This window comes from Pangasianodon hypophthalmus, chromosome 23 (assembly GCF_027358585.1).
Source record: "Pangasianodon hypophthalmus isolate fPanHyp1 chromosome 23, fPanHyp1.pri, whole genome shotgun sequence".
NCBI classification, from domain to species: domain Eukaryota; kingdom Metazoa; phylum Chordata; class Actinopteri; order Siluriformes; family Pangasiidae; genus Pangasianodon; species Pangasianodon hypophthalmus.
Genome location: NC_069732.1, coordinates 3,545,001 through 3,572,500, shown reverse-complemented (window position 1 = coordinate 3,572,500; position 27,500 = coordinate 3,545,001). Strand labels below are relative to the sequence as shown.

The 27,500-nt window shown below is 40.2% G+C and overlaps 1 protein-coding gene across 3 annotated transcripts in view; it reads right to left on the bottom strand.

Moving 5' to 3' along the window:
- Nucleotides 1-27,500, bottom strand: part of adgrl1a (adhesion G protein-coupled receptor L1a) — a 216,086-nt gene that overhangs the window by 49,261 nt on the left and 139,325 nt on the right. For 2 of the 3 annotated variants that reach the window (XM_053228276.1, XM_053228278.1), the window contains exons 5-7: nucleotides 27,331-27,345; nucleotides 2,871-3,078; nucleotides 1-135 (exon numbers count right to left, since the gene is read on the bottom strand). The exon at nucleotides 1-135 is cut by the window's left edge and continues 130 nt beyond it. In XM_053228276.1, the coding sequence (XP_053084251.1) occupies nucleotides 1-135; nucleotides 2,871-3,078; nucleotides 27,331-27,345 (358 nt within the window). The remainder of the gene's footprint in view (nucleotides 136-2,870; nucleotides 3,079-27,330; nucleotides 27,346-27,500) is intronic. The other variant, XM_053228277.1, reaches the window with a different exon arrangement.

Below are 27,500 nucleotides of genomic sequence, written 5' to 3'. Positions count from 1 at the left end.
TTGGCGATGATGGCTTCGCCGCTTTTGATGCGTGTGCGCAGGTCGTACTTAACGATGTTTCGTGTTCGCTCCTTGTTGTAGAAGACGGCGCCGTCGTACACCACGAAGCCCGTACCGTCCACTCGATTGGGCAGCCTGGAGGCACATATCACATCAGACACTCCAAAATACAGCTCCAAAATAACAATTCATAGATATTAATTTCTATTATAATAAGAAACTAGAATGTAGTGACCATGAGTAAACTAAATTACAATTTCATTATATTAATATTTTGTATTATTTAGGTTAGGAATAAGTGGAAAAAACTAATAATACTTAATACATTTTACATTAATATTATTACATTTATACCACAGCTCTGCTGAATTCTCGGTTCGGACTGGACGGCAGGTGTTGATTAATTTTCTCTAAAGTGGTGCAGCTGCAAATCACAGGTTTATATTAACGCACTCGTTCTAATACGTTATTGTTTCTATGGTAACAGCTCATTCACAGGGACTGGTACAGTGGATGCTCCAGATAAACGGATTTACAAAATGGTTGATATGGTGAAGGAGATGTTTAACATTTATGGAAGGAGTCTCCAGTGTCAGAAGTAAAGCTGTAACTAAGTTTTCTGACATCTTCAGGACAGAGAAGTGTACGCTTTGTGGTTTCTCTGCAACATGACAAGCTGCATTTAAAAAAAAAATCCTATTAACTTCAAGAGAGCGCGAAGGTGAGGAGCGGCTGGTGAGGGAACGACTGTTTATAGCTGCGATAACGTAAGTGAGAACAGAACCAAATCGTTTCACGAAAATTAAATATAACTAAAATATGATGTGTCACTCTTTAATTAATTTAAATTGTAATGATTGCTGTTGGATATGAGGAATTAAACACTTCAAGATAAAGTGTTACAGGAAAATAATCAACTTCAGAATGGTAACATTGGATCCGCTTCATCACACCACGCTGGTTTGGATTATTTTCCTATAACAGCATGACACGGGGTTTGTTTAATTCCTCACATAATGCAAAATCTGAATGCAGCACTGGTGATAATACAGAAATTAGAGGAGGAAATTAATGGAGTCAGTATTGTGTGTTAAAGGGAAACTCCACCAGTTTTACTCCAAACTTACTTACAATAGAAGTCTAAGAGCAGATGGTGAACTATTAATAAACATTTATGCCAAACCTGATTTTATAGAAAGCTTTCATGAGTTTTTCAGTCCAAGATGTTCGCAAATAAAGCTGTAAATCTGTTGACTTTCGGAGTACTTTTTTCTGAGGGAAGAATCTGTGATTGCAAATAGACCGCAGAACCTTGGGGGAAAGTGTAAAGTAACCGCAACTACTTTTTAATCTATTGCTCCGGTGTTGGAAAGTTGGAAACTTCATAAAAACAATTTCGGTAAGATTTCCTCTCATGTATGTTTCATCATAACACCTTATTATTACACTGTGAAGGTTCTAGCTTTGAATGTACGTTACATAGTCACATTTTTTCAACATTTATTGGTCCTTTGACTGCCAGTGTAAGTTCAGTTTATAGTTTTTCTGGTCTTTTGTCATTGCAGGGAAACGTGTTCCTGTCAGTAATCATTCACACACACACACACACACACTATAGATACAGTGGATGAAAAACACTGGGGTATTCACTTAATTAAATTAATCCGTCAGAATTAATAGGTGCTGGTGTGGTTTGGAGGATGAGGAGCGTTATATGTATTCTACAGGATTTCAATTAACATCGGAAACGTTCAGACCTGAGGCGTATTACATTATCAAATAGTCTAGAGTCCAAAAGTCCACCAGTCAGATAATAATTATTATTCAGGAACATATTATTTAAATAATATATTATTTAAAGAATATATTTTTTGCACGGTTATTTAAAGAATATATTATTTATCCGGTTAAGAAATCAGCATATAAAATTTAAAACTGAATATCCTGTTCACACGTCATGAGCGTCATTTTTAAAATGTTTTTAATTGTTAACACGGGGGTAACTGTCACCATCGCTTGATGAAATACTCCAACATTCTTTCACATAATCTCTATTCACTGTATGTGTAATGTGTGTGATTATCACAGCCGGGATTTTCACACGTTTCCCTGAAACTGAGAGAAGAACTTCAAATTCACTTGTAAGGGAAGTCTAAGGGCAGCTGTTAAATCCATGAAAGCACTCTATAAAATAATGTTTTGCATAAATGTTTATTAATAGATTATAGAGTTTATACCACAGAACAGTAAAATTCTCAAATCTGATTGGTCAGGAGGTGTGTATTAATTCTGTGTAATCACATGGCTAAGACTAATAATAAACAGATTAAAACGTATCGTTGTTTAACTATACAATAAAATGTGTAATCGTTGATGTGGTGATTATTATTATTATTTTGTTTTTTTTGTTAGGAGACATTTATTTAAAATTTCTGGAAGGAGTCTCAGGTGTGTGTGCTTTACAAAGTTTCCCAGAACAGGAAAGTTTTCAGGACAGAAGACTTTATACTTTTCTTTTATGCTGGTTTCTCGGTAAAATGACAGGATGCGTTTTCCAGAGAGACAGAGAGAGAGAGAGGGAGAGAGAGAGAGAGAGAGAGAGAGAGAAAAGAGCAAGGCTGGTGAGGGAACTGCAGTTTATCGCAGCTATAACATAAGTAATAACAGGAACTAACTTGTCTCTCGGATGTTTCACAACATTTAATCTGAATATAAATGTTAAAGTGTGTGACGTGTCGTTCATCAATCAATTAAACTTTGGAGTCTTTGGCAAATCGTTTATTAATGTGTATATACACACACACACACACACACACACACACACACACAGTATATTTGTGATCGTGGTGATGAGGAGGACGAGTGCTCACTTGTAGGTGGTGGTGGCGCGGTTCTGGGTGAAATCGTCCCACGATGCGTACTCGTACAGAATGTCCGTCCGGTACGGCGTCCACGGCATGACGTACAGCCGGTCACCTGACTGCAGTGGGTCCTTGCACCACGCCCCCGACTGATGCTCCGCCTCCTGCTGTGAACTCGCCGCTTGAACCCTCAACAGAGTCCCCGGACATACAAAGACTGGGGAGAGGGAGGGAGAGAGAGAGAGAGACAGAGAGAGAGGGAGAGAGAGAGAGAGAGAGAGAGAGAGAGAGAATGGATGACGGCATTGAAAGAATGAAAACAGAGACAGAGAGAGAAAAAGGAAGAGTAACAGAGACATAGATATTGAGAGATAAAGGAATAATGATGGCATGGAAAGGATAAAGATAGAATGAAAGAGAGAGAGTGACAGAGATAAATAGAGTGAGAGAGAATGATGGAATTGAAAAAATAAAGGCAAAGAGAAAGAAAGAGACAGATAGGGATCATGAAATTGAAGAAATAAAGACAGGGAAAAAGAGAGAGACAAAAAGACAGAGAGAGAGAGAAAAACAGAGAGAGAGAGAGAGAAAATGGAGGGATGATGGCATTAAAACAGTGAAGACAGAGAGAGTGAGACAGAGAGACAGACACAGAGAGAGAGAGAGAGACAAAGAGAGAGGGGAAGAAAGAAACATGGAGAGACAGACACAGAGAGCAAGACAGAAAGAGAGAGACAGAGAGAAAGACGGTGAGAGAAAACAGAGGGAGGATGGCAGAGAGAGAGAGAGATGTGTATATAAGGAGATATACGTGGGAAGAACGTGGCAGAAAAAATGATGACCAGGAGAAAGACGGAAAGACGTGTCATGAAGGAGATGGAGAGACAGAGGGAAGGAAGCGGAGAAATCAGACGGAGTAAAAAAAGAAACGAAATTAAGAAATGGACAAAAAACGAGAAATACAGGAAGGAAGAGGGACACAGGGACAGAAGGACAGGTGTGAAGGATTAGAATATAAATCGAAAGAGAAAAGAGAAGAAGATGGACAGAGAGGGGGAGAAGGAGAGAAATAGAGAGGAAGAGAGAGAGATTGGAGAGAAGGCATGAGATAAATGGTTGTGTTTGCAGTGAGAGAATGTAAGAATGTAAATGGTGGTTAGTAGGGGACGAGTGAAGTGCACTACAGCTAGGGAGCTATGATGGATGAGGTGCCTTCTGGCTGCTGGGCCGCGAGTGTGTTTCAGATCTGGCCTACTTTACCAGGTTTTTTTTGTTGGGCGTTTCTATTTAAAGTGCAAACGTGTGGAGTGTGTGGAGTGTGTGTGGAGAGTGTGGAGTGTGTGTGGAGTGTGGTGTGTGTGGAGAGTGTGGAGTGTGTGTGGAGAGTGTGGAGTGTGTGTGGAACGTGTGGAGTGTGTGTGGAACGTGTGGTGTGTGTGCGGAACGTGTGGAGTGTGTGCGGAACGTGTGGAGTGTGTGTGGAACGTGTAATGTGTGTGTGGAACATGTGGAGTGTGTGTGGAACGTGTGGTGTGTGTGTGGAACGTGTGGAGTGTGTGTGGAACGTGTGGAGTGTGTGGAACGTGTGGAGTGTGTGCGGAACGTGTGGTGTGTGTGCGGAACGTGTGGAGTGTGTGCGGAACGTGTGGAGTGTGTGCGGAACGTGTGGAGTGTGTGCGGAACGTGTAATGTGTGTGTGGAACATGTGGAGTGTGTGTGGAACGTGTGGTGTGTGTGTGGAACGTGTGGTGTGTGTGTGGAACGTGTAGAGTGTGTGTGGAACGTGTGGTGTGTGTGTGGAACGTGTGGAGTGTGTGTGGAACGTGTGGTGTGTGTGGAACGTGTGGAGTGTGTGTGGAACGTGTGGAGTGTGTGTGTGGAACATGTGGAGTGTGTGTGGAACGTGTGGTGTGTGTGTGGAACATGTGGAGTGTGTGTGGAACGTGTGGAGTGTGTGTGGAACGTGTGGAGTGTGTGTGGAACGTGTGGTGTGTGTGTGGAACGTGTGGTGTGTGTGTGGAACGTGTAGAGTGTGTGTGGAACGTGTGGAGTGTGTGTGGAACGTGTGGAACGTGTAGAGTGTGTGTGGAACGTGTAGAGTGTGTGTGGAACGTGTAGAGTGTGTGTGGAACGTGTAGAGTGTGTGTGGAACGTGTGGAACGTGTAGAGTGTGTGTGGAACGTGTGGAGTGTGTGTGGAACGTGTAGAGTGTGTGTGGAACGTGTAGAGTGTGTGTGGAACGTGTGGTGTGTGTGTGGAACGTGCCTCGGCATAAACACAAGGCCTGAGGTTCGAGGTTCGGATCACCATGGATGGGAATGTACATCAGGACCAGTCATGTTTCATAACAACAGCAGGACCTGACTCGCTCACTCTGCGGCATGCTCACGTACAGGAGAGCTTTCACACTGACACACACGCACACACACACACACACACACACACACACGCACACACACACGCACACACACACGCACACACACACGCACACACACACACACATTCACTTCTATATCTGTTCTCTGAAGAAGGCGACCCACATGGGAGCAGTGTGAATTAGCCGGCTGACGCAGATTCACACTCTCGGGCTGAGAGACCGGGGAGACCCGAGAGAAGCTCTCCGGAGGGACAGAGAGAAGCCAGGGAGAGAGAGAGAGAGAGAGAGAGAGAGAGAGAAAATGAAAAGTAAACAAAATGGAAAAGAATTAGAAATTAAATGAAAAGGGAATGAAAACTGTTAATGGCGAGAATGGAAATGGAAGAAATGAGAAGCAAAAGGCAACAAAAGAAAAGGAAAAAAGAAAAGGAGAAAGGAAAAATAAATGAAATTAAAAAGGAAAACAGGAAAGAGATAGGAACGAAATAAAGGAAAATAATTTAATTTCATGGAAAAGACAGAAAGGGAAATAAAAATCAGGGGGAAGAAAAGGAAGAGGAAGAAACAGAATTGAGATGCACAATGATGGGAAAAAAGAAAGTAGAGAAAATAGAAAGCAGTGGAACAGAAACATAGAACAAGTAAAGGAAAAGAAAGGGAAAAGGAAAAGAAAGGAAAGGAAATTGAAAAGGAAATGAACAGAAAGGGAAATGGAAAGGAAAGGAACAGAAACAAAAAAGGAAAACAAAGGAAAGGAAAGGAAAAAAAAGGAAAGGAAAGAACCAGAAGAGTAGAGAGGGAAAACACAATTAAGCTAGCAAGAAAAGAGAAAAGGAAAGTAAAAGCAAAATCAAAAGATAGGAAATAAAAGTAAAAGGAAAAGAGAAAAGAGAAAAAGAAAGGAAAAGAAAATGAAAGGAAAAAGAGAAGGGAGTGGGTGAGAGAAGAGAAGAGGACGGAGGACAGTAGCTCCGTATTTACACTGCAGTCATGTCTTTCACCCGTGGCCTGATCTCCTGAGCTCACTGACTGCTGTGTGGTTTTTATTTTCCAGCCATTCACTGTTTTCACAAACCAAAAAAAAACTCGAACCCAGCTGTAACTCTATTCATCTCTATTCATCACACGAGCAAATGTTTTCATTAAAGAATTCGAAATGAGCGCGTTGCACGAAGAAGGAGATGAAATCGTTCACGGCGAGGACACTGTGTATCACACCTTTCTCCATCACACCTTCTCCTGCTACACTGCACTTTAAATAAGCACGAGGGTGATAAATCCATAACACACACAATCCATAACACACACGTGCGACAAATCACCTGCTTTCGATGTTTTCATCACTAACACTGCTGGTCTCCACAACACACTCGGATGCGAGAGGTCATCGTATCCAAACTACTCACAACACTTTTCTTCTGTCACTTGTTTCTGCTTTTCCTCATCATATCATATCTGCTGTATAAGAATCTAACGCTTTTTTAAATTTATTTATTTATCTATTTATTTATTTTTACAAACTATACTGTATACAGTGACTATATGGTCTACTTAATTCTGATTGGTCAGAAGGTGTTAATTAGTTTTCTATAACAGCAGCTCTGACAGTAGTGCAGCTGCAAATCACAGGCTTATATTAATGCATTCGGTCTATCTAATACCTTATGGTTTCTATAGCAACAGCATACGCAGTTTTGTGTAAGGATTCATTTATTCAACATTTATGGAAGGAGTCTCCAGTGTTAGGGTGTTGTCACGGTCAGAGGTAAAGCTGTAACTACATTGTACCACATCTTGACAGAGAAGACAAATTAAAGACAAACTATGTGTATATACAGTACTGTGCAAAAGTCTTGGCACCCTATTTTTTTTTTATACAAACTTTGTTATAGATGTTTATTTTCTGATTTCTACATTATTGATTCAGTACAAAAACATTTTAGATTCCAAACATTAGTTTTCCAGCTCAAAATGAAATGTTACAGAAAAATGTTTGTATGTCAGTAAAGAGAGCAGCAGATTCCATAAGAGACACTTTTCAGATAAAAACATAATGAAGGCTGCTGGGTTTCGCTGCAGAAATAAGAAGCGAGTCGACAGTCAAAGTGTCCAGAAGAACTGTGGCTGCTTCTGCAAGATGCTCAGTAACACTTCCAGCTCATTTCCTTATAAAACTGCACACACTGCACCTCAGATACTATTTTTTTTTTAAAGCGAAGGATCATCACACCAAATATTGACTTTCTTTCATTTATTACTGTTTACTGCTCTTTATAGTATTTTTTTTAAATGTAGAAACATTTAATTTCATTATTTTTGAAGGCATCTTTACTTTACAGCATTTCTTTGTATGTGCCTAAGACTTTTGTACAGTACTGTATATATATATATATATATATATATATATATATGTTGCTCTTCTTTCAGCTGCTCTCATTAGGGGTCGCCACAGAGGATCATTGCTCCGCATATTTGATTTGTCACAGTTTTTATGCCGGATGCCCTTCCTGATGCAACCCTCCAGAATTTTATCCGGGCTTGGGACCGGCACTGGAAGTGCACTGTCTTGTGCAATCCCAGTGGCTGGGGTTAGTTCCCTGGCCAGGAATCAAGCCCAGGCTGCGGCGGTGAGAGTGCTGAGGCCTGACCACTAGTCCTCCAGAAACCCAGAAATATATATATATATACTAAACTTAGTTTAAAAGTATAAATATATATAGTTATAAATGGATTAAAAGGCACATTATTCTTTAACAAATTTTAAAAATATACTTGTTGACATTTGAAGTTTGACATTGAAATTGCTGTATATAAGGAATGAAACATGATGTTTTAGGTCCTCATTGATTTTTTTCCTATATCAGCATAGCACGTGTGTTATTTCTCACCTAATACACTTTTGTTTTAAAAAGAGCAGCACAGCAAGGTGAAGAAATCAGGCTTGGGATTTTAAATTCCAACACACAATAAGTGTATTCTGCTCCTAAATCGACAGAATAATTGTATTAAATAATCGTGATTTTGATACTGGGTAAAATAGTTATATGTTTTAAAAACATTTAATCTCTGATTCTGACATCCACCACAGTTATTGTTATTTTTATTCTTATTCTGACGTTCTTTGTATAGAGCTTTTAACAATACGCTCTTCGCAAAAATGACTCTTTAAGGATTCACTGAATAGTTCAGGGTTCCTAGCTTCCAAAAAAACCCAAACTTTTTCTATGTGGAAGTATTTTTGACAGAAAACTCTGCATTGTAGGCTTCTGTGTAGAATCTTTGTCGCAATGTCATATTGCAAACAAACAGGGAGTCCGAGGAACAAACGAAACGTGGTAATTCCTCAATCCCTTCAGCCGTCACCATGTCAACTGTCTTCTCATTAGCATGACGTTAAACTCAGCTCGAACTCATCGCATCACCCCGTCACTTTAAATCTTCAGTTCTCAATGAAACTGAGCGACTTGAGGCCGCTTTGTCACGTCGCGTCACTGCCAGTGTGAACACAGAGTAAAAAAAAAACAGATTAATAGGGTAATAGAGAAACTAAAAATAGTAGGAAGGAACTAATGGGAGTGAAGAGAAGGAGTGAGAAGAGAGGGAATGGATGAGAAGAGAGAGGAGGATAGGGATTCGCTGGGGGTTTATAGAGATAGAGGAAGCCGGCATCATCTGCGCTGTTACATCACAGGGGACCCGAAGTGTGAGAGCGAAGGAAAAAAATGGTGGGGATTTCCATGATAAACTCCCGCCGGTTCTTTACGACACTACAAGGCCTTACACTAATCGATTTTATAAGCTGCTTGTGAATATAACCCTGACTTGTAAGTGGAATACACACACACACACACACACACACACACACACACTAAAATTTACTGTGAGGACGAAGCCAAGCAGCTTAGACGACGAGACACTGACAGAGCCTCTTCCTCATACACAGCTTCCACCTTTAAAGAACTACTGCTTTTTAAGATACCTATCATTAAAGGAATAATCCAGTGATTTAAACCCGATCTCAAGTGTAGTGTAAGTGTCACAGCCACAAATGAGACGGCACACAGCTTTTCTGTTCTATTCTTAGAGAAAATTTGAAATTCTTGTTTACAGCTCTGCTGCATAGAGATTAGGTTGAAAAACACTGGAGTAGTCCTTTAAGATCACACAGATTTAAACCAGCCATCCAAATTCCACCTGGTTTTTAAAGCATTACTGCTTTTCAATTCTTTAAAAAAAAAAAAAAAAAAACCCAAAAAGGGACAAAAAAAATCCAAAAAAGCTCCTGAGCTGATATGAGTCATCCTTAGAGTCATGTAAACGTGATTCATTCAGCGTGTATATAGCAAACGTCATCACGCCCCAACTTTAGGCACAAAAGAAGTCTGACTGCAAGGTGACAGACAGGAGTTGGCAGCCAATCAGGGGACAGAGAGCGTTATTACAGTGTAAGAGGAAAAAGGATTTGGAACTGATGAAATTTTAGCTTTGTGTCTGATGAGCAGGAAAGACATTCATACATCACCAGTTTATCGAAGAGCACAGAACGCAATCACACTTAGCGGCAATTTAGCTTAGCCAGTCCACCTACTGCTATATTGCTAGGAGGTGAAAAGAACCTGGAGAACCCTCAGGAAACCCGCACGGAAACGGGATGAACAGTAAGGCATTCATTTTTTTTTTCAGATTTGGTGCGAAGCTGGTTAATGATAGAGGAGATTATTCTCAGCTGATTTATCCTTGTTGTGGAATTTATATCTTTAGCCAGCCATGATGAGCTACAGAACACATGATAGCCATCCTGGGACTAACTAGCTAGGTGTTTGTGAGCTTCTCTGTATTTTCTGTATTTCATACTCAGTTATACGGGATGAGAGCGAGTCATCTGGGACGCCTGCTTGTCTTTGGTGTGTAACATATTTATTGCTGTGAGACACAAGCCAAAAGCGCAGCTCGCTGTGAGATTACACCTGAGCAAACGAGAGCTTTTTGTTTTTTCGACCGGGTACTCTGTAACTGTGACAGACACAATAAAAGTTTTTTTTTTCCTCAGAACACTTCTGTAACTTCTGAAACACATGAGAACAAATGAGCCGCATCCCAAACTGCATAACAGTATACTAAATATCTGTATTCGTATTTAAACCCAAAGTGGGCATGGCCTAAACCGGAACCGTTTTTCTTTGCTTTATAATTATATATGAACCCTAGCACTATTTCCTTGTGTGGAACAGCCTGCAATATTTTCTAACATATTTAGTTCCTAGAATATAAAGAAACTACTCTAAAGAAAGTACTTTAATTAAACCACCATGACCCTGACCAGGCAGTTACTAAGGATGAAGGAATGAAGGCTGTAAATGCTTCACATCATTTATTTCTCTTGTGAGCTTCATATCTGACCACTTGCTTGCTCACTACTGCATTAAACACCTCCTGTTCACGTAACTTTTATTGTTGAGTTCCACCAGATCCTGGTTCCAATGCTCACCTCTAGCCTCAACCACATGCCCTGTGAACCTTTCTGTCAAGTTTCATGGTGTCATTAATATTTAGTGCACTTAGAGTTGGGTAGAGTAACCAAAAATCTTACCCAAGTAAAATTACTGTTACGTTATACAAAAGAGTTACTCAAGCAGAAGTAAAAATATTTATCAGGTACTTTACTTGAGTAAGAATAAGAATGTATGTAGTGGAACGTAGCACAGCATCAGATTTAGGCTACCTTATAGAACATGTAGCGGTGATACTGACAGTCATGAGACTAACTAACTAAACTACAAAACAGAAATTAATTCAGCTTCACTGTCAGGATGAGAAATGGACCATGGCCAGCTTTAACATCTGTACAATGCGTAATGTTACACAACACAAATACAACCGTCACGTTTTCTCAAGTTCAACCTGGAATTCTTGTACATGCCAATGACATTTTCCGGGAAGGAAAACTAGACAATGCATTACATATCTATTATTTTTACCAACTGGAGGTAAAATATTGGTTCTGTGTGCAACCAGCGTGCATGTCCTGCCTCAGCACAGATTCCGCAGGTTTATCCATCTCGGTCATTGATCACCTTAATGTGACAGGCAACGTTTGACTGGTAAATGGTAGCGATGTAGGGCGTGGCCTCTGTAAGAGTCAAACATGAAAACATGTGACAGGTAATAAAGAACCAAGAGGAATCTTAGTGAACAAAGCAAGCAGAATATCCAGTGAATTATAAAACGTGGGGAAAATAAATGACAGGAAGATTGTAGGTTAATGTAATGAAATAAAATGTCTTTAAAAGTTCACTTGAGTAAGAGTAAAAAGAAACCAGCATTAAAACTACTCGTAGGAATACAATTCATTCAAAAAGTTCAACAAATAAATGTAGTGGAGTCAACGTAGCACTGTTTAGTGTGCATTTGGTGGTTTGGGACACAGCCCTGAATTCTGCAAATACAAATACATTTTTTTGGGAATAAACCGATTATGTGTTCTAAACAAATACACATACGGATACAAACTGAAGGTATGCGCTATTCGTTTTTTTTTCCTAGAAAACTTGAGAGAAAGGTTCACAGGGTATCTGATGGTGTCTAAAAAAAAAAAATCACGTGAACAGGAGGTTTTTACTTTCAAAAAGTGGTCAGATATGAAGGTCACGGGACACAACAAAGACGTATAAGATGCATTTACAGTGTTCGTTCATTCATCCTTAGTAACTGCCTGGTCAAGGTCCCGGTGGTTTAAATCACTAGTTTCTTTATGTTTCAGGAAACAGAACTAAATTTTGTTCTATCACAAGCAGGTCCACAAGAGAATAGTGATAGAGTTTGTATTCAAATGAAATACAAACAAACAAAAAAACTATTTTGGTTTAGGCCACGCCCATTTTGGGTACAGATACAGGTATAGATATGAATATTTGGAACACTAAACAGATACAGGTAGTGGCATTGTGTTCAGTAAATACATACAAGTAATTTGTTACTGTACTTTAGTCTATACTTTTTTTTTTACTCCACTACATTAATTCTGTACTTTTTTTTTACTCCACTACTAAGCAAAATATCTTACTTTAACTCCATTACTTTCTGCAGCGTGTCAAGCATTACTTAGTGTGATGTAGGAGAAAACTGGATTGGCTAAAATATCAGAACACGACACATTTTCAGATTGAAGCGAATCAATGATAGAGCCTTTTAACTGGCAGAGAAAGCTAGCTGTGAGCCGTGTATAACATACAGCTAGAGCTTTGAAAGGCTCAAAAATGCCCAGCGGATCAAATGAGGCTGGGGAATGACTCATTTATTTCCAAATGCAGGCTGCGCCTCTCAGCAGGAAGAGAAGAGAAAATCTCAAAAAATACGCCATCTAATTTGAGGAAAGAGTTTTTGCCACGTTTAATAAATATGAATATTTGTCCATTTTTATAAACTCCTAAACTCCTGGTTTGGTGTGTGCTCAGAGAGGTCTCTAGAAACTGATCAATAAAAAGAATATAATTAAAATAAATTTGACAGTTGAAAGCAGGTACTTTTACACTTTAAAAGTAAATACGAGACTTCATGTTACCAAAGGTAGCTCAAGTTTCAATCAGGTACAGGATTTTTGTACCTTATCCACAACTGATTGTGGTACACCTTTACTGAAGGTGTATTACTCGCCACTCGCAGCTGAGGGAGCGGAGCACAGCCTTACCATAGTTACCTCGAACCTATGTTCTTCCATAAGCAGCTTACAATAGCACCAGAGAGGGGACATTTAAAAACTTTTACATCCTGTAACTAAGTACATTAGGCAAAATTAGTCTTTTTTTTCCCCAAGGTTAATTCTCTATCAGTTAGTTGAGTTCAACATTTAAATGATTCCCTCCCATGTTCACGAAGCTCCACCCCCAGGATTTACAGTGGCCCGTAGAGTAGAGTGTCTATAAAAAGACTGACAGGAGGCGTGTCCAAACACAAACAAGCATTCTAGACCAGAAGTCTGTTTTCCAAATGGGTTTTCTCAATGTCTTAATACACTTGTGCTAAGGCCATGGCTTAATGAATTTTTTTAAAATCATGTTCTACATATCTTCCAGGTTATTTGTACAAGTTTGGAATTACAAAATTAACTATCGCACCTTTAAGTCAAAGATAGACAGTATATTTCAGGAGAGACTCCATATATTATGCTAACTAGCAAATTGTCAGTGTGGACCAGTTCGTACATCTACTTTGCTGAAATTAGTTGAAAATCGTGTGGAAATGAGGGAAACTATGCACAACAGGAGGAACTCAGTCTGGTTGGTTCTTTGACAATATGAACATTGCCTTGAACCTATATTTATTGGCCAGATTATCAGTTTATATTGGTGCACGCTGTAGGTCTAAAATTTCAGACTATAGCCTCATCTATCAATAAAATAAGCCCCTGACAGGACCAGCATCACTGATCAGGTGTTACTTGGCTGGTGGCACTGACATGGAGGTCTGTAGTAGCGTTGTATGTTGTGCTTTAAAGTAGGTCTGAAAGCTTGAGGGGAACTCGGTATGTCTGCAGGTTTTAAATTGTATTTCTAATCTTAGTAGGTAGGTAGGTAGGGCTGTTACTCTCTCGGAAGCCCTCATGCTGGGGTTAAAGAGGACCAGTGGCCAGGTTGCTGCACCGGAAAAGCAGCCTGCTGTTAAATGATTTGCTTGAGGCCACATGAGCAGCAGTTGGGGAAAAAGGTAATGGACATCAGGGTTTGTCTCGTATGTCATCACTGCTCAAGCACAGAAAAAAAAAAAAAAAAAAAACACTAAACAGCCGGTGAAATCTGGGTCTACACATCAAAACTTCTTGGAATGTAGGACTTTATTTTTATACCGAATCTTATTTAATGGCTAGCGATAGCGATGTTAGTCCGCTAGTTATCACTGGAATTGTAAGACAGGTAAAGGGTAAAGGAGACTACAGCAGGTCGGTTATAATCCACACTCACACGGTGGAGATGGTGTAGGAGCTGGTGTAGGGTGTGGAGGATCAGGACAGGGCAGGAACTTGTGGGCTTTTTCACTGGGGAAGCGGCGGGTAAACCAAGGAACAGCACTCCGAGAGAAGATGAAGATTAAATGATCACAACTTTTTTTTTTGTTGTTGTCACAGCTATACTATGACAGCTACACTAGGACAACCTATAACGACTTTTATTCATAAGTAAGTAAATAAATAAATAAATAAATAAATAAAAACACATGTATATGCCAACAAAGGTTATGAGTTCACATAATTTTAGCTTTGTTATTTTATTTCAGTGGAAAATAAAATTAAGACGTAAAGCAAATATTAACATTAATAAGTAAAATAAATAAATAAATAAATAAATAATAATAATAATGATAAAATATAATGACCAATAAAATAAAAATGACAGTAATAAAGCACAATACAAGTATTAACTGTAATAAAACATATCAGTAAGTAATAAAATAGAAAATGCATTTAACAAATGAATAGAATATGCCAATAATAATTACAAATTAAAAGTAAGTATACCAAAACATAATAATAATAATAATAATAATAATAATAATAATAATAATAATAATAATGATAAAGAAATATATTGAACAATAATAAAATATAACAATTAACAATACAGTTAAAATAATAATCTAAAAATATATTGTTATAAATATAACAATAGAAAAATTGAAAAACAATAGAAAAATGAATAAACTTAACAATCAGGAAATTCTGAGAGTCTTTCTGAATTAACAGTGAAATCAGTCAGCATTTAGTTTGAACGATGGAGAAAACACGCCTCAGTGTTGAGGATTTGGACGCTACAGTAGCTCTGTGTTTTCTGGGATTTAAACCCGAAAACGTCTGCTCTTCAAAACTAGACCTCGCCGTACCTCAGAAACTCCCGCACTGTCTCCTCGCTCCAAACCTACTGTAATGCACTTTTCACTGGATCTCCTATAATAAGACCACGAGAGGCCGCCAATCTGGACTCCGTGCCGCCGATGGCGTTTCCACGGCGTCGAGGAAGAGGGAGTGAATTACAAGGTTTTGGCTGCATCCTGCTTGTTCTGCTGTCTCCGAAACGGCGTTACTAGCTTTTAAATGTCTCGCTGCAGCCTTACACACTTCACAGAGTCTACACCAAATTAGATTTTGAACTCGCTGAGGGACTGAGCTGGCTCCAAAGATCAGGAACTCACTGCCCACAGACATTTCATCACACACACTTACCCCATTACCAGAGCTTAAAAACAGTTGAAGAGTCTCTCTCTCTCTTTTTTCCTCTAACTAGTTTTTAACTCTTGTTATTTTAATCAAGACTTTAAAATACTTTCTAATTGTTTTCTTTTCACTTGTGTAACTCGTGCTTTATTGTGCGCCTTTATTGAATTTCCATATTGGTTTCATGTTTATTTTATAGTTTCTTTCTTTTTTTTTTCTTTCTTTCTTTCTTTTTTCGTACCCTGTCTCGTTTTGCCTAAACGGATAATATTGTTATTATTCAAACTGGATCTTGCTGTGCAGCTCTAAAAGCGGCGAGCCGACGCCACAATTGCTCATTATGGGAGAGAAATATTTGCATAATATCCATAACCACAAGGGCTGAAATTCTGTGCAGTTCAGTGTAGCATTTAAAACCTATGCAAAAAAACGAAAAAAAAAAAAGAGAAAAGATTTACAGTCAGGTCCATAAGTATTTGGACAGTGACACAATTTTGGTCATTTTGCCTCTGTACACCACCACAATGGATTTGAACTGAAGCAATGAAGATGGGATTGAAGTGTAGACTTTCAGCTTTAATTCAAGTGTTTAACAAAAATATTGCATTAATCATTTAGGAATTTCAGCCATTTTTACAGAGTCCCTCCATTTTTGCAGGATCAAAAGTAATTGGACAGACTACCATAATCATAAATATTAGGAATATTTTTAATATTTGGATGCCTTTGTAGTCAGTGACTGCCTGAAGTCTGGAACCCATGGACATCACCAAATGCTGAGTTTCCTCCCTTGAGCTGCTTTGCCAGTCCTTTACTGCAGCCACCTTCAGTTGCTGCTTGTTTGTGGGTCTTTCTGCCTTCAGTTTTGTCTTCAGTAAGTGAAAAGCAGCACAATTGGGTTGAGGTCAGGTGACTGACTCGGCCATTTAAAAACCTTCCATTTCCAAGCTCTTGGGTTGCTTTCGCCGTATGTTTTGGGTCATTATCCATCTGTACTGTGAAGCACTGTCCTCTCAGTCTTAGAGCATTTGACTGAATCTGAGCAAAAAGCATCTATAGACTTCAGAATTCATCCTGCTACTTCACATCATCAGCAGTCACATCATCAATAAACACCAGTGACCCAGTTCCATCAGCAGCCATACATGCCCATGCCATAACACTGCCTCCACATGTTAGACAGATGATGTGGTATGCTTTGGATCATGAGCCCTTCCTTTCCTTCTCTATATTCATCTCTTCCCGTTTTTCTGGTACAAGTTAATCTTGCATCAGAACTGGTCAGCCTTTTTTTTTTTAGCAAAGTCTAATCTGGCCTTTCTGTTTCGAGTGTTACCTGTGGTTTGCATCTTGAGGTAAACCGTCTGTCTTTACATTCATGAAGGCGTCTCTTGATTGTAGACTTTGACGATGATACGCCTACCTCTTCAAGAGTGTTCTTGACTTGGCTAAGACGTTTGGCTAGAAGGGTTTTTTCTTCAATGAGGAAAGAATTCTTCGATCATCCACTTTAGGTTTCTTCCATGGTCTTCCAGCTCACCAGTGCATACCTTCTTTTTAAGAATGTACCAAATTGTTGATTTACCACTCCTAAAGTATCTGCCATCTCTTTAATAGGTCTGTTTTGTTTTTTCAGCCTAATGATGGCCTCCTTCACTTGCATCAACATCTCTTTGGACCGCACATTGAGAGTTCCCATGAACAGCTACCAAATGCAAATTCAACTCCAGAATCTTTTATCTTCTTAATTTGTAATGAAATAATGAGGAAACAGGCCACACATGGCCATGGAACTGCTTATCATTCAGTTGTCCAATTACTTTTGAGCCTGTGAAAATGGAGGGACTCTGTAAAAAATGGCTGTAATTCCTAAATGATTGACACAAAACTTTTGTTAAACACTTGAATTAAAGCTGAAAGTCTACACTCCAATCTCATCTTGACTGCTTCATTTCAAATCCATTGTGGTGGTGTACAGAGATTACCAGAATTGTGTCACTGTCCAAATACTTATGGACCTGACTGTATCTCAGAAGTTTCTGAACTGTAATGCGACGATGAACGCTCGTGATGGATCTATTGAATCCTAAATAAGAACAGGTCATAGCAGATATTATTAGATTTTTTTCGGAGAGAATTAGGCATCGTCCGTACCTTCCTCGGAGAAACAGGAAATGGCAATGCACAGCAAAGAACAGAACAGAACGGTGACCTGCTCTATGTAGGTGACCCATAAAGAATGTGTTGAAAAGGAATTGGGACAGATCCAGCACACACACACACACACACACACACACAGGTCAGTCTGTACCCCATTACACTGACCACATCCTAAATCTTTCACTATACAACCATGACACAGATCTCAGGTCTGGGTTACTGTTGAGAGCTTGCACCCAACAGTGAACACACTTTGCTGAGATTTATGCCACACACACACACACACACACACACGCACTAAAAATTTCTGAGAGGTCTTGAGCTGACCTCTGGGGATTTATGGAATTATTAAGCTTGACCTGTGCTCTTTTCTAGCCATCCTCATGTAGGTGTTCTCTAAATCTCTCTGTCTCTCTCTCTCTGTCTCTCTCTCTGTCTCTCGCTCTCTAGTTTCTATGCAGACAAAACCAACACCAGGCTCTGTGGCTAACTCAACACCCCATAGCAAATCTTCCAGCTTTACTGAACACTCATACCAGAAAAAAAACTACCTAACAGTAAAAATGTAGTGAGGCAACAATGATCTGGAAAACTACGACAGTTTTACTGATCTAGAAAAACGAACAAAGTCCTAAAACCGTAGAAGAACTAACGCCCTATGAAACAGGTTCTAAAAAATACTAACTAGAAAAACTATATGTAAACATCCAACAATATAAGTAATGAGGACTGAAAGTTCTGAGAGCTCCAGAAAAATGAATTAGATTTCAACTGATGTATAAAGTAGGTGTACTTTCTCTCTCTCTCTCTCTCTCTCTCTCTCTCTCTCTCTGTCTGTCTCTCTCTCTATGTCTGTCTCTCCCTTCGCCAATTAGCCTCCCAAACAGCAGCCACTCACACAATCTCCAACTCTCATCCGGCTGTCTAATGGAAATCACAGTGATAAGGCTCCAACAGGTCTGCATGGTGGCTGCTAATGCGGATTTAACACTCGACAGAAAAAATATGTGTATAGTTCAAGAAACACTAACATGGTTTCAATGATCTCTAAAAAACCCCCAAAAAACAATGAGGACATACATCTGTTAGAAAACTCTAGAAATCTCTCAAGCTCTAGACAGCTAGGTAGGTTTTAATGCACTAGAAAAGAAAAAAAAAAAGATTCCCATGATCTAGGTGAACAAACGTAATGAAGGTACACATCTCTGGAAAAACTAACGAGGATCCTACTACATAGAAAACGCAGCAAGTCTGTAATGCTCTAGAAAAGGAGTGAGGTTTTAATGTTCAGAACAAACCCTAGTAAGGTTCCAGTGATCTAGAGAAAAAAAATTTTGGGCATACATCTCTGGTTCATACATCTCAATAAAAATAATGAGGATGGAAAACTCCAGAAAAATGAAATAAGTTTCCAAATGAGGTATAAACTATGAGGATGCAATGTTCTAAAAAAAAACATGCTCTAGAAAACCTTAAAAAATAAAGTTATAACAATGTAGGTGTATATATATATATATATGCACACATATACACCCACACACACATTTTCAAAACAAAAAGTAATGAGGGCTGGCAGAGGGCTCCAGAAAAATGAATTAAGTAAGAAGGTAAGAAAACTAAAAGAGGTTCTAAAAAAGAAAGAAGAAAAAAAAAAGAAAAAGTTGAGAAGCCCTCAAAGTGAAAGAAAGAAAAAAAAAATCAATAAGTTTAATTAAAAACATAATGATGTTCCAGTGAATCTAAAAAAAGTTTTGCTGCTGTGGAAAACTTTCACAGTTGAAATGCTTTAGAGCAAAATTGTAATGCCGTAGGAAACGTAATAACATTTTAACATTCTAACAAAAACTAACAAGATTTTAATGGTGTAGAAAAGCTAATGAGCTTATAATGATCTAGAAAAACAAACAGAGGTTGTAAGAGTCTGAGAAACAGCTGGGAAAAGGACTGACTTGGCATTAGACTGCACTGTCGTACCTGCAGCACCGGCCACTCCACAGTAACTAGTCAGCGATTGAAAAATGGGTGGAGTTATCTCATCTGGTGATAAACACTCACTGTAGCTGTTGTAAAGAGCTGTGTGTGTGTGCGTGTGTGTGTGTGTGTGTGTACTACTCTGCAGCCCAGAGTAAACCTGGTCCAGCCCCTCCCACCGAGAGCCTGCTGCTCTAATTGAATGTGGCACCTGTTCCTGGCAGGTGAAGTGAACAGCCAGCAGGGGGCAGAGTGCTGCACGCCACATCGCACCTTCACCACGCAGAATGGCTAATGGTGCATGCACGTGTGTGTGTGTGTGTGTTTGTGTGTGTGTGAGAGAGAGAGAGTGCATGTGTGAGCATGGCGTGTGTCAGTGTGTGAGTGTATTTGTATGCGTGAGTGCATGTGGGCTTGAGGGAGAAAAAGAGGCACAGAGGAAAATGTAACTGTCTGTGTGTTTGTGTGTGTGTGTGTGTGTGTGCAAGCGTGTGTGTGTGTCAATGTGTTAGCGAGTTTGAAAGCAAGCAAGAAAGGAAGAGAGAGTCAGAAATCTGGAAAAAGAAGAGTGTTTGTGTGTGTGTGTGTGTGTGTGTGTGTGTGTGTGTGAACGTGTGAGCGAGTTTAAAAGCAAGCAAGAAAGGAAGAGAGAGTCAGAAATCTGTTAAAAAGAAGAGTGTTGTGGTGTGTGTGTGTGTGTGTGTGTGTGTGTGTAGGCAAAGGAAGGAAGAGGAATGGAAACGGAGAAAGGTCAAAGGTTATTCCTGTGAAATGAGAATTAGCATTGCGTTAACGTGGGCTAGCGGCGCTCCGACATTAAGTCCTGCCTGTTTGCGGACGGCAAGAGGTTAAAGACAATGGCAGCAAGATTAGCTATGATAGTTCTACATAGATACGTATACACACACACACACACACACACACACACAGATACACACTCATATGTGTGTCAAAAAACACACACACACACGTATGGTACATATGCAGACATACAAACACACACACGCGCGCGCACACTACAGACCCACATAGAGGCGCTGAGTGGAGAAAAGCCTGTCGTCCTGCTGCTTTTGAATTAGTGTTAAGTAAAAAACAGTGAGACAGTGTGTGTGTGTGAGATGTGTGATGCTGTAAGTGTTATTATTATCTGCACTGGGAAGCAGGAAGTTCAGTAAAGTCATGGTACACGTCCATTTGCACGTTTCAGCAGCGTGCTCGGGGATCAGCGTGAGGACTGTCAGAAGAGTTCAGCTTTATGCAAATGAGGCCACTGTGTTTAGCCAATCAGGCGAGAGTTCTAAATGACGAACGATAGCACTGCAAAAAAATGAAGATATCTCGAACACAGGCAAATTTATGTAATATATCTCATTATGAGATTATAGAACAAGTGTACGTTTATTAAACCTATTTCTAGACTTTTTTATTGTATTTATTTAGTAGAAACATTATCTGGCAACAGAATGAGACAATTTCAAGCTTTTTAAAAATCTTTAAATATGCTGAATAATCTCATATTTGTTTTATCGTACTCTATCCACTTGACATATTTTTACTTCATTCATCATTCGCTGAAACCCTGTACGAGGTGAAGGTGTCTGAGGAGACGGGATTCGAGACCCAGTGCAGCGCAGCGGCTTCGCTACACATGTAACCGGTTATCATTTCAACCTGCAATATCAGCTTTCATTAACAGCTGATCAACACGGCTTTTAATGCCTCAGGGTACGTATTTCTTTTTCCCAGATGTTTCATATGCAGTCACTGGCCAAATGTTTATTACCGTAATCTCTAGTAACTAATAAAAATCATTTACATAATGAGCTCATATAAATTTCCACTATAATCTATCATTGCCATGTAGTTTGTAGTACAGCTAGCTAAATATCTCTGAATGAGAAGTGGACAAATCAGTAGCCTGAGCACCAGGACAAGCAGATAATGCATTATTTTTTTTCTCAGCTAATGTGTTTTTTTTCTCCTGTCCACTAACCGGAGAAAGGAAAAAATGCGCTAATTGACTTTTCTAGATCTATATTTTTTTACTTTAATATATACTCTTAGGCATAACTTGCTCCAGTTCTTTAATATATTTCCTGGTTGAATGACACCAGAAATTATTCATGCAAGGATGTGGAAATAGTAACTGAACGGATTAAAATACAGAACATCGCTAATAGCATGTTGAGTGAAATAGCAATGAAGAGCAATTAGCGACTCAGCCACAGACTGGAATAGCGTCTTTTATGTGCCACAGATCAAGTGTTGTTGCTGCTGTTTTGATGCTACATTAAAAGGAGCACTCACTTGTTAACTAGTTAACTAGCTTGTCATGCTTCAGTTTGTGTTTCAGCCTAGTTAATTATGTTTCCTAGCAAAGAAAGCATGAGACTCCGCAGCATATGTGGAGTGAGATGATAAACTTTAAAACTGTCCACCCCCCTGGATGGCTTTGAAATATATTTTCCGGAGTGTGATGTCTGGCTTGGTGACCTACATTTTAAAGTATTTTGTCCAACATGGCTGAGTGCGATTCTGTATCATCTGACACTGAAAATTGCATCGTCCTCGCCTCACTGTTGATGTTACACCTATTACTACTTCCTGTTTATGACTCTTGTTTGATGGACAGCCTACAAATATTTAACATCTTCCTACTGTTCTGGAAAAAAAACAGATAAATTCCAGATTTGAGACGTTCATCTTGGAGAAAAAAAAAACCACTAAAATCCTCTCTCTCTCTCTCTCTCTCTGGTCTGGTACTTCATGTACAGAGCAGTCTATCTGAATCTGAGTCTCTCTCATTAAAATTCATAAACACCTGTGTACCCTTGAGCCTTTTTGCTTTAACAATATGCACACAAATGCAAACTCTACCTCTTTCACTGTGTGTGTGTGTGTGTGGTACATATCAATCCTTCTCTGATGCGCCCTACATAAAACATGGACACGAAAGCGAGGTATAAAGTTGTGTATGTATGTGTGTGTGTGTGTGTGTGTGTGTGTGTGTAAATGTGTGTGTGTGTGCATGTTACTAGTTGTCTAACAGTGACAGGTCCTGAGTACAGAAGCACATTCCCAGAGTCTATAATCTGTCGATCGATCGATCCTTAAGGCAACGTGTGTTAAAGACCATCGGTGACACGAACCCGGAGACGGAGGAATAATTTAAGCGAAAGGCAGGACAGAGGGAGAAGAGGAAGAAGGGATGAGGCACAGGGATGTAATGGAAAAAAAAAATGCAGGTAAACCCTAAACTCTGAGTTTCCACCGCAGGAACTCGTTCAGGAACTCCGTGGAAAACGGATCTACGGGATATTTTCAAGGTAACACCATGAGTGATTTCCTGACGTGGCAGTCATGTGATGCAATAAATCAGCCAGAAGTTAGAGATTTAAGCAACGGGGGCTGAGTGAAGAGAAGTGGGCGTGGTCAGGATAGGTGATAAAAGTTAAACAGAGGATGATTTGATGCAAATGATAAGTGATTGTGTGTGTGTGTGTGTGTGTGTTTAAGGTAACAGTGCTTATCCTCCACTACATGCCTGATTAAAGCGAGACAGATAGGAAATAGTGTTTTTGTGTAACATTAAGGTGGAGAAACGAAACAAACCTGCAGGCGTGCGAGTGCAAAGATACATCCATACAGATGTCTAAATGGGACATATGCGTATTAGTGGAGCTAGAGAGGCAGGAGGGAGATTATGCAAACACATGGGCGGTTAGCGTGGTTGGAAATGGGCCAGGACTGAGATCCAGAGGGGGGGGTGAGGAGGGGGGGGTTCAAACGTGGCATCTGGTTAGAGGGTAAATTACCCGGGATGCTTTTAATCCCACTCCGACCCAGTTTACACCCAGTTTAGGTCTAATATGACACACGTCATGACAGAAACTTCTGATTAGCCGGCAGAACTGCTTAGAGATAATTGTTACCCCAGAAAAAGGTGGTGAACGAGTGTTCTATTCGTGTAAATGACTGATTTCAACTGATTAGAGTGTAAAAAACGAACACTTAATTCTGCAATTAGAATAGATTGATTTGCTTAAACACAACTGAGCAACACCTTTAAAGCTGCAGTATGTAATGGAGATGTGCTCCCAAATAACAGCTATTAGTGTCTGTACCCACCTGTGATTTTCCGATGAACTTAACTGGATCTATTTCTCAAAAAAAAAAAAAAGTCATTTAAACCACCTTGACCAGGATAAAGTAGTTACTGATGCTGAATAAAAGCAGTAAATGCCGCTTCAAGACCATATATACACTCTCATCTTAACGAACGTGGTCTTTCTTTTTTCCCGCAAAGCTTCATATCTGACTGATCTCGACCTGTAAGAAAGTAAAAAATGCCCGCTTAGGCGATCCCAGTCCTGATGCACACCTTTAATATTTGTTTTAAAAAAAAAAGGGGTGGAGTCAGTAGGATTAAAAAGTCGGAGCTGCTGGGTTTGGATTGGAGTCTTCGTCACACAGGATCACTGACTGACATCACATCCTTAGACTTGAAATTCACCACAAAATGCAACCATCCTCACAAAAAAAACACCTGGTTGGAGGACAGGGCGTGGTCTCTGCATAGGATCAGTGGGTGTGGCTTTGGGCTCTTAGATAACTCAAATGCATCCTTTTTATACATCTCTCTTTTAAAGTAAGCTAGCTGTAAAAATTATGAAAGGATATAAATTTTTTAGCAGTAAAAATTATGAAAGGGTATAAATATGCCTGTCAGGTTTGCTCACATTATCTAGCTGACTAGAAAAACTCTTTGACTTTCTTCTTCTTCCATATATCAGTTTAAAGACTGTGTTCTGGGATCTGCAGATAGACCCTGCTGTTGCAGATTGACAAAAATTACCTACTGCAGCTTTAACGGTTGGAAGAAATAGTCCAGAAAGGACAGCCTTTACCTCGGGAGTTCAAAAGCTTCCCAAAATCACTGCCTACTAAGGCAGCCTCCTCCCTGAGGGAGCACCTGACTGGCGACAGGACAACATTTTAAAGTGCCCACGATTGCGATCGCAAGGTTCGCCTCTCCTCTGGACCCACACATGTAGCATGAAGCAAAGCTGGACCGAAAGATTGTAGATTAAAAGGCAGAGCGATGGCAGTGATGGATGGAAAGCTGGAGAGGAAGAGTGTGAGGAGAGAGAGAGAGAGAGAGAGAGAGAGAAGAAGAAGAAGATGAGGATGATCTAGTCTGAGGGAGACTCTGAAAACCTGCATATAATGAGAACACGAGAGATCGGAGAGAGAGAGAGAGAGGTATCGACCAATCAGAAGGAGGGAGAGGGGAGGGGGAAGGGGAAGGTGGATGGTAGGCTAGAGAAAGCAGACACTGAGGCACCTAAAAATGGGAGAAGAGAGTGCCGCGGGTGGAGGGCAGAGCGGATCTGAGTATCAGCGCGTCACACAACTAATCAGACAAACTCTCACACAACAACACACACAATTTAAAGAGCATCCTGAAGGAAGGAAAGCAAAAACGAACGAGGGGACGTGGAAGAGACGGGGACAGGGGAGGGGGGTTGGGGGAGAGGGGGCTGAGAGATTATCTCGTACGTATGGTGTAGAGAGGAGTCGCTCGGATCTGGATTTGGAAATTAACTGCAAACAATAAAGGAATGAATAAATCATAGTCAATGGGACGGGAGGAAGGTGGGGGAGGGGAGGACGTGTCAGGAAAGCAATATGAAGTATGACTCAACGCTGCAAGGAGAAATGACCTGATGGAACACAGCAGAGACTCCTGTCACTGAGCACAAAGTGATATGTGTGTGTGTGTGTGTGTGTGAGTGCGTGTGAGTGTGTGTGAGTGTGCATGAGTGTCTGCAGGTCTTCCATGAAGTTTGCATGTGCATGTGTGTGCCTGCGTGTCTGTACTGTACACCGATTACTGCATGTAGGTTAGTCGTGTGTGTGTGTGCGTGTGTGTGTGTGTGCGTGTTTGCCGTCATCTGAAGCAAGGAGAACAATCTAGAAGGATTGCAGAGTACTGGTTAGAAGAGAAGAGAAAAACGAAAGCAGGAAAGGGAGAGAGTGAGAAAGAAGGAAAGAGAGAGAGAGAGAGAGAGAAAAAGAGAGAGATAGAAATAGGAACTGTCCCAAATGGCACCCCGCAGTTCTGCATAAATTCTGCACTTCACTAAGAGCGAGAAAGTGCAAATCTATTGTAAGGAAGTGTTTCAGTTTAAAAGCGTGAATGAGTTTAAAAAAAAAAAAAAAAAAAAAAAAAAAAAAGAGCGTCGGCTACTGGCAGTGCTAGCTAATGTAACGTAATAACGTACTGCACGCTAGTTAACTAGCTAAGTGCACTAATACAGACTAAGGGAAAGAAATGAGTTTATGATAATGTGGCACATCGTGTTTGTACCCTCGACAAAACGTCACCGAGGTGTTGGCCATCATCTTGGCTTCGAGATGTTATGCTCTGTCGTTACATTGCACGTAAAATATATTATTCAACTTGTCTTCCATTTTCTCTCAGCGAAAAGTGTGATTTTATTAGCCAACGCTGATACGATTCTCTCTTTGCATCCTCAAGACTTAAGAGCTTTTTAAATCAAAGGTACTCGAGGTCGAGTGATCTTGACTCTGTGTGTTGCTTGGAAATTGAGAAAGTCGGCTCCATAAAAGTATTCTTCCTATCGGTGATGCCATGGAAGTCAAAGAGAGCCAAAATGTCCATGCTCTCTGGGTGGGAGGGGCATGCTGTGTCTCTCCCCTGTCAATCAGAGCAACAGAGGTCAATCATGCCTATATGTGGAAGAGGGCGGATAGCGCTTTCCTCCGAGTGTACAATCCTGCCCTGTGACGGAGCGGTTTGAAAAGATGTGGTTGGCTGGCTTCACGTGTCTTGGAGGAGGCATGTGTTAGCCTTCACCCTCCCCAGTTAGTAGCTGTCGTATGATTGGGTAATGCTGGTTGGTGGGTGGGAATTGGTCAAGACTACATTAGGGAGGAAAATGGGGGTGAAAACTTAAATCAAGTTAAATTAATGATGGGAGACACTTTGTCCCCTTCCGTGTCATGGTCATGAGACAAGAGCAATGTGCTTGTGTTTGTTTGTTTGTTTGTTTTTCTACTCCTGTCTCTGCCCCTGTCCTGCCACTGGTTTGTTGTCCTAATGTGTTCACCTGTTCTGTGTTCGTTTTTGATTAGTGTGTTTGTATACCCTTCTGTTTCTTTGTTTCAGCGTGAACTCTTATTGCAGCTTATTTATCGTTGTTTATTTATCATGATTTGTCAAGCGTTGTTTCCTGTTTCCTGGTTTTTGAGTTTTGCCCGTACACCTGATTACGATTGCTGGATTTACAATCGTTTTAATAAAACCCACGGTGAGTTTACACACTTGCGTCCTGCCTCATGAACCCGCACGTTCTTGCTCAATGTTCTTGCTCTCTGCTGTCAGTAAACCCGTCGACTCTGAATTATTCCTCAACGATATCGCAAAGCGTTATGGGAAGAGGCCGCTGTTGAGTCCACATCGATAACGACACTCGAGAGCACACTGTTGAACTCTAAAACGAGAAATGGGACAGCCTCAAGGTGATATTTGGGACCAGGAAAAGAGATAGAGAAAAGAACGAAAGAAGAAGAAGAAAAGAAGAGGAAGAACGCAAAGGTAGGGGCAAGGAAGCGAACATCGAACATGACCACTACACAAGGTGCTGGGTTAGGAGAGGAGAGGAGAGGAGAGGAGAGGGGAATGAGAGGAGGAGAGGGGGATCTGTGGATTTTATGTTCATTGTGGTCTTTACCTTTTTGATCCACTTCTATTCAAGCATCAGAAAAAAGGAGAAAGAGAGAGATAAAGACAGAACAAAAGAGACAGAAAGAGAGACAGAATTAGAGAGAGAGAGAGAGAGAGAGAGAGAGAGGGAGAGAGAGACAGGACAGAAGAGAAGATCGAAAGAAAAAAGAAAAACAG